This window comes from Mizuhopecten yessoensis, unplaced genomic scaffold, assembly GCF_002113885.1.
Source record: "Mizuhopecten yessoensis strain PY_sf001 unplaced genomic scaffold, ASM211388v2 scaffold10523, whole genome shotgun sequence".
Taxonomy (NCBI): domain Eukaryota; kingdom Metazoa; phylum Mollusca; class Bivalvia; order Pectinida; family Pectinidae; genus Mizuhopecten; species Mizuhopecten yessoensis.
The window spans coordinates 527,416-535,750 of NW_018408589.1; the positions used below are offsets into that span (position 1 = coordinate 527,416).

The window sequence follows — 8,335 nt, forward strand, 5'->3', positions numbered from 1 at the left end:
ATCATTGTCAGAGATGTAGCCAACGATCACATGACTCTGTGTCCTATCATTGTCAGAGATGTAGCCAACGATCACATGACTCTGTGTCCGATCATTGTTAGAGATGTAGACAATGATCACATGACTCTGTTTCCGATTATTGTCAGAGATATTTTCATGGTTCTGTGTTTATTATTGTGCAGCATGATCATAAATTGTTTCTTTTTCCTTTTCAGGCAATGAAAATTTTATCAAAAAAGCGGCTGATGAAAAAGGCTGGTTTCTGTCGTAAGTATAAGAATGGTTATTTAAAAGTAGAAAAAAATTAAAGAATTATCAATTTAAGATGTATGAAATTTAAAAATGGGTGATTAATTGATTTTTTTTAACAAGGGCGACCCCCTGCTAGAGATGGTAAACCTGTGACTCACCCACCGAACCCGCTGGAGAGAGTGTACAGGGAAATCGCCATCCTTAAAAAGCTTGATCACCCAAACATTGTCCGATTGATTGAGGTTTTGGATGATCCAGAGGAGGATAATTTATACATGGGTGAGTTATATATATAATTATAATAGCTCTTTTGAAAATATTGTATAAAAAATTTCTTGTAATAATTTTTTTCAACAATGTCAAAAATAAATAATTGGATTGTGTATACTTTTAATTAGACACAGAGTTTTAAAAATGGATAATGCTTTGATGCATATTCTGAAGTTTTTGTTATTTTTGAACAAACTCAATTGTTAGTGATAAAGGAACAAATAATTATAAAAAAAACAATAATCATAAACAAATAAACAAACAAAGGATTATAAACAATACATTCTGAGTCACATATATGTATTAAGAGAGAAAAATCAGCTATCAGAACATTTTTTACATTACAATTTTCTAATTTTCAGTATTTGAGCTGCTGGAAAAAGGGTAAGTTATATGACATTTAATTTTTGTGGTGTAATAAAACCTAGAGCTATCCAAGGCTTTAAAAAAAAAATCAGTACATGTAGTATGTTTTGATAAGAATAAAAAGAAAACATTCAGAATAAACATGCAAATTTTATAGATTTATTTTTGGAAAAGTCCTTTTATTTCAAGCTTTTCTTATGTAATCAGAACCTTTTCGGTAATAATTCGTCAATAACCTCGATGATAAGTGAATTTGTGTTTTCTTTCTTTAGAGAGGTGCTTGAAGTGCCGACTCCCACCCCGCTATCGGAGGACATGGCCTGGAAGTACTTCAGAGACATTATCGTCGGCATAGAATACTGTAGGTCTATACAAAATTTAACATTGACCCAACTTTTTAAAAATTATCATACAGTCGAAAGCAAAACACATTACATAGAGTGAAAATAGTTTCATCCGGACTTCTATATTCAAATATATCACACATCCTCACAATGTACTTTTGCTAAGTAGTTAAATTATTTTGAACTTTATTTTTTCATTTTCATTACACATAACCCATAGGTTTGTGTCCTTATGATGTTTAAGAAGAAAGCATAGTTTTATTTGAGAAAGATAATGGCTTTTTACAGCTAGCTAGTCATGTGTATGCACAAATTCTCTGTACATTTGGTGACTGAATTGATATTTTCAATTTTTTTAAATAATTTTTTGCAAAATATTATTTTCAGTGCATTACCAGAAGATTATTCACAGGGATATCAAACCTTCAAATCTGCTGCTGGGCGATGATGGCCACGTCAAGGTTAGTGCTGAAATGTATAAACAACACGAAATATATCCCATTACTCTGTAGCTCGGGGCTCCGTAGCCTATAGCCCTGGCAATCCTTGGCATCCGAATTGCAGTCAAAACAAAGAAAAGGTTAAAATCATGAGTAAAGCAGAGTCTAGTAGAGTTATCTATTTACCTCTCTCCGGGCAAAAGTGGCTGGATTTTGAGACAGATTTCTGTGACAATTTGGTAAAAAAATGGGTCAAGGCAGTAAAGAATCAAATGTGACTTTACTGACACTTAACTTTACTGACACCAAACATAACTGACACTTTACTTTACTGACACTTAACTTTACTGACACTTAACTTTACTGACACTTTACTTTACTGACACTTAACTTTACTGACACTTTACTTTACTGACACTTAACTTTACTGACACTTAACTTTACTGACACCAAACATAACTGACACTTAATTTTACTATACAGTTAAAGTATGTGGTTGTGGGATATAGCAAGTTTCTGGTGAGGCAAAGCCGAGGGAAATAGGCATGGTCAAGGGACACCAGAAACTTGCTATATCCCTCAACCCCATACTTTAACCATTTTATTATACTGATACACACTGGAGAGATAGTTTTAACTAGAAAATATTTGTAAACCATAAGCTGTATAGCTTCACGTCCCACTACCCCTTTGATGGCAATGGAGCCAAATGCTTCCGAGTTTGGTAGCAAGCTCCGTCCACCTCGCGAGTTGTTTCCAAGTTCGGTAACAAGCTCCGCCCACCTCTCGTCTGATTGGCTCGGCGGAAACACCCAAGTGTAGGTGTGTTTTAGTTCCCAGACTAACACACAGGACTAAAACAAAGTCAGGCAAAAGTGGGGACATATTCGATTTAACCAATTACTTTTATATAGAGTAAATAAAGAAGAGGTATAATAATGACACCCAACTCAACCAACACTTTACTTTACTGACACCAAAATTTAACAAAATTCTGTGATAGATATCTTAATATGGTGTGCCACAAATGACTGTTTTCTCTGTTTTAACCCTGACTTTACCAACCCCTGACTTTACCAACACCTGCCTTTACCAACAACTGACTTAACAAACACTGGACTTTACCAACACCTGACTTTAATGATACCTGCCTTTACCAACACCTGTCTTTACCAACACATGACTTTACCAACACCTGGCTTTACCAACACCTGTCTTTACCAACACCTGCATTTATCAACACCTGACTTTACCAACACCTGATCTTACCAACACCTGACTTTACCAACAACTGACTTAACAAATACCTGACTTTGATGTCACCTGCCTTTACCAACACCTGACTTTAATGACACCTGATTTTACCAACACCTGATTTTACCAACACCTGACTTCAGTGACAGTCTGTCATATCTATCATAGTATCACAGGGCCCAGATGACAATTTTTACCCTGACTATTCTGACACACCGTCTTGTTGGACCATGTCATACAGTGTCTCTTGTTGTCGGTAAAGATAGGTGTCCCTGTACCACTAATATCACATTACATCACATACAACGTTGATTCTATTATTCAGATTGCTGACTTCGGAGTGAGTAACGAGTTTACTGGGACAGACATATCTCTCACTAGCACTGCTGGTACCCCTGCCTTCTCTGCTCCAGAGACGCTCAAAGGTATGCTGGATTTATAGAATCTGTCTTGTGTAATGTAGACAGAGAAATCTCAACCCAAGTGTAACAGTTATGAGAATTAGCAAGAGGCTTTATGAAATTCAAAAATGTTTTCCCTAGGATTTCAATTTTCTGTGCACATCACACAAGAGTGGTTGGTTATTTGTGTCCTACACTTTCTTATCCTAAAATATACAAGACATCATGGTGAACCCTATACCCTGTGTCATCATCAACAGCACAATAAACAATAAATAATGTAATTGATGACAAAATGTTATTGTAATATGGTTATAAAGCTAAAAAGGAAAGATATATAGTTTCCTATCAGGAGTTTCAGAGTTGGAAGGTTTTGTAAAAAAGGTGAATGTGAACTGTCTTTCACTTTGTACGTTAATGTCTTTTAGTCTTTTCCAACCTTAGTGTTGAACTAATACTAATAGGACCTTTCCCTACCGTGAGGGTAGGACTAATAGGACCTTTCCCTTCCTTGAGTGTAGGACTAATAGGACCTTTCCCTTCCTTGAGGGTAGGACTAATAGGACCTTTCCCTACCGTGAGGGTAAGACTAATAGGACCTTTCCCTTCCTTGAGGGTTAGACATATATGACCTTTCCCTACCTTGAGTGTAGGACTAATAGGACCTTTCCCTTCCTTGAGGGTAGGACTAATAGGACCTTTCCCTACCGTGAGGGTAAGACTAATAGGACCTTTCCCTTCCTTGAGGGTTAGACATATATGACCTTTCCCTACCTTGAGTGTAGGACTAATAGGACCTTTCCCTTCCTTGAGGGTAGGACTAATAGGACCTTTCCCTACCGTGAGGGTAAGACTAATAGGACCTTTCCCTTCCTTGAGGGTTAGACATATATGACCTTTCCCTACCTTGAGTGTAGGACTAATAGGACCTTTCCCTTCCTTGAGGGTAGGACTAATAGGACCTTTCCCTACCGTGAGGGTAGGACTAATATGACCTTTCCCTTCCTTGAGTGTAGGACTAATAGGACCTTTCCCTTCCTTGAGTGTAGAACTAATAGGATCTTTCTCTACCTTGCGGGTAGGACTAATAGGACCTTTCCCTTCCTTGATGGTAGGACTAATAGGACCTTTCCCTTCCTTCAGGGAAGGTCTAATAGGACCTTTCCCTATCATGAGGCTAGGACTAATAGGATCTTTCCCTTCCTTGAGTGTAGAACTAATAGGATCTTTCTCTACCTTGAGGGTAGGACTAATAGGACATTTCCCTACCTTGAGGCTAGGTCTAATAGGACATTTCCCTACCTTGAGGGTAGGACTAATAGGACTTTTCCCTTCCTTGAGGGTAGGACTAATAGGACATTTCCCTACCTTGAGGGTAGGACTAATAGGACATTTCCCTACCTTGAGGCTAGGTCTAATAGGACATTTCCCTACCATAAGGGTATAGGACTAATAGGACCTTTCCCTACCATGAGGGTATAGGACTAATAGGACCTTTCCCTACCGTAAGGGAAGGATTAATAGGACCTTTCCCTACCTTGAGTGTAGGACTAAGAGGACCTTTCCCTACCTTGAGGGTAGGGCTATAGGACCTTTCCCTACCTTGCGGATAGGACTAATAGGACCTTTCCCTACCTTTAGGGAAGGGCTAATAGGACCTTTCCCTACCATAAGGGTATAGGACTAATAGGACCTTTCCCTTCCTTGAGGCTAGGTCTAATAGGACCTTTCCCTTCCTTGATGGCAGGACTAATAGGACCTTTCCCTTCCTTAAGGGTAGGTCTAATAGGACCTTTCCCTACCGTGAGGGTAAGACTAATAGGACCTTTCCCTTGCTTGAGTGTAGGACTAATAGGACCTTTCCCTACCGTGAGTGTAGGACTATTAGGACCGTTCCCTACCTTGCGGGTAGAACTAATAGAACCTTTCCCTATCATGAGGCTAGGACTAATAGGACCTTTCCCTTCCTTCAGGGTTAGACATATATGACCTTTCCCTACCTTGAGTGTAGGACTATTAGGACCTTTCCCTACCTTGTGGGTAGGACTAATAGGACCTTTCCCTTCCTTAAGGGTAGGTCTAATAGGACCTTTCCCTACCTTGCGTGTAGGACTAATAGGACCTTTCCCTATCGTGAGGGTAAGACTAATAGGACCTTTCCCTTGCTTGAGTGTAGGACTAATAGGACCTTTCCCTCCCTTGAGGGTTAGACTTATATGACCTTTCCCTACCTTGAGTGTAGGACTATTAGGACCTTTCCCTTCCTTGAGGGTTAGACTTATATGACCTTTCCCTACCTTGAGTGTAGGACTATTAGGACCTTTCCCTTCCTTGAGGGTTAGACGTATATGGCCTTTCCCTACCTTGAGTGTAGGACTATTAGGACCTTTCCCTACCTTGTGGGTTAGGCTAATAGGACCTTTCCCTACCTTGTGGGTTAGGCTAATAGGACCTTTCCCTACCTTGAGTGTAGGACTATTAGGACCTTTCCCTTCCTTGAGGGTAGGACTAACAGGACATTTCCCTACCTTGAGGGTAGTACTAATAGGACTTTTCCCTTCCTTGAGGGTAGGACTAAAAGGACCTTTCCCTACCTTGCGGGTAGGACTAATAGGACCTTTTCCTACCATGAGGGTAGGACTAATAGGACTTTTCCCTACCTTGAGGGTAGGACTAATCGGACCTTTCTCTACCTTGTTGGTAGGACTAATAGGGCCTTTCCCTGCCTTGAGGGTAGGGCTAATAGGACCTGTCCCTACCATAAGGGTGTAGGACTAATAGGACCTTTCCCTTCCTTGAGGCTAGGTCTAATAGGACCTTTCCCTACCTTGAGGATAGGACTAATAGGACCTTTCCCTACCGTAAGGGAAGGATTAATAGGACCTTTCCCTACCTTGCGTGTAGGACTAATAGGACCTTTCCCTTCCTTCAGGGTTAGACATATATGACCTTTCCCTACCTTGAGTGTAGGACTAATAGTACCTTTCCCTTCCTTGAGGGTAGAACTAATAGGACCTTTCCCTATCATGAGGCTAGGACTAATAGGACCTTTCCCTTCCTTAAGGGTAGGTCTAATAGGACCTTTCCCTATCATGAGGCTAGGACTAATAGCACTTTTCCCTTCCTTGAGGGTTAGACGTATATGACCTTTCCCTACCTTGTTGGTAGACTAATAGGACCTTTCCCTACCTTGAGGGTAGGGCTAATAGGACCTTTCCCTTCCTTGAGGGTAGGGTTAATAGGACCTTTCTCTACCTTGTTGGTAGGACTAATAGGACCTTTCCCTACCTTGAGGGTAGGGCTAATAGGACCTTTCCCTACCTTGCGGGTAGGACTAATAGGACCTTTCCCTACCATGAAGGAAGGATTAATAGGACCTTTCCCTACCTTGAGGGTAGGACAAATGAGGAGATTCTGATCTGTCTTACTGTTGTTAAGTTGAAGTGACTCGGAAGCAAGTAATATCAATTCTTTGAGTTATTTAAATATTCTTTTCGACATAAAAATAAATACATTTTGCCAGAAAGAAAAAAAATTATGAGAAAATATCTTTCAGATATTAAAATTTTAATCTGCATTTACATATTTGTGCTGATTTTGCAGGATTAAAAAGAACAACTTCAAATTAATAAAAAATAATTCTTTGATATTTAGATAGAATACTTTGTTGATTGTGCTGACGATTTTTGCATTCAATGATTAAAGGCAAAACAAAATAATTGTTGTTGTTCTGCTCTGGAAAATGTTTTGAGTGGGTTACCAAATCTTTTTATTTTCAAAATATTTTAAACAGTTTATAAACAGACATTGTTTAAGATTCAAACAATAGTCAAAAAGGATATAAGTTTGTTTATCAATGAATTGCATATATTTTACCTCAATTGCAGATGGCAAAGAAGAGTTCCTAGGGAAGGCTCTGGACATCTGGGCGATGGGAATTACACTGTATAGTCTCGTTTATGGACAGGTATTATCAATAAAACCTTGATTTCATAAAAAGTTCAAATAATAAAAAAGTGTAACTGGCTTCAGTATCAATTTCATTGCAATACCCATTTGGCTATTGAAAGTAACCACAGTATGCAGATTGTCCACTTTTTTTGCATCTTTTTTTTCTTCTAATAAATTACAACACGTTTTCTCTAAAGAAAGGGGAGGCAACTCTGTTAAACTTGAATGGTATTTTTGTTTGGCAGAATTTTCCTTTTATAAATTTCATCTATTCAAATATGGATAATAATTAATTGTAACTAGAACATCATGATCAGGAGCCCTGTGATTAATTAAAAACAACATTCCAGCCTTATAAGTCCCCCATCGGTTCCCGGCTTGCAATCCGTCCGTCATTCCATCCTTCCGTCTGTCCTAGAAGTTTGTCCGGGTATATTTTCTATACTATTTCACCTTGAGTAACCAGATTTGGTGTACACGGACATCTTTGTATGGCGGAATGCAGCGTGCAAAAATTAGTAACAAGATTTGGTGTACAAAGACATTTTGGGATGGCAGAGTGCAGAGTGCAACAATTTGGTCACTGTGACCTATGACTTGACCTTTGACCTTTACTTTTGAAAATGTTTGTCCGGGGCATATCTTCTATACTATATTTTTCACCTGGAGTAACCAGATTTGGTGTACAATGGCATCTTGGAATGATGGAGTGCAGAGTGCAAAAATTAGGTCACTGTGACCTATGACTTGAACTTTGACCTTTACTCTTTACTTTTGTAAAGGTTTGTCTGGGGCATATCTTCTTTACTATATCACCTGGAGTATCAAGATTTGGTGTACAAGGAAATCTTGGGATGGCGTAGTGCAAGAAGTAGGTTGCTATGACCTCACTGTGACCTATGCTTCCTGACATAGATGTACTGTTCGTTAAATAACAAAATAATCAGTGGTAGGGGACTATGGATTGCCTTGTTTTTAGCTCACCTGGCTCGAAGGGCCAAGTGAGCTTATGGCATGGTGCGGCGTCCGTCGTCCGTCCGGCGTCAACTTTTTACTT

At 39.2% G+C, this 8,335-nt stretch overlaps 1 protein-coding gene across 4 annotated transcripts in view; it reads left to right on the forward strand.

Moving 5' to 3' along the window:
* The window catches only part of LOC110460915 (calcium/calmodulin-dependent protein kinase kinase 1-like), a 165,683-nt gene that overhangs the window by 150,899 nt on the left and 6,449 nt on the right, over positions 1–8,335 (forward strand). For all 4 annotated transcript variants that reach the window (XM_021514126.1, XM_021514128.1, XM_021514127.1 and 1 more), the window contains 7 exons: positions 216–267; positions 373–531; positions 885–906; positions 1,161–1,249; positions 1,620–1,693; positions 3,252–3,351; positions 7,215–7,294. In XM_021514126.1, the coding sequence (XP_021369801.1) occupies positions 216–267; positions 373–531; positions 885–906; positions 1,161–1,249; positions 1,620–1,693; positions 3,252–3,351; positions 7,215–7,294 (576 nt within the window). The remainder of the gene's footprint in view (positions 1–215; positions 268–372; positions 532–884; positions 907–1,160; positions 1,250–1,619; positions 1,694–3,251; positions 3,352–7,214; positions 7,295–8,335) is intronic.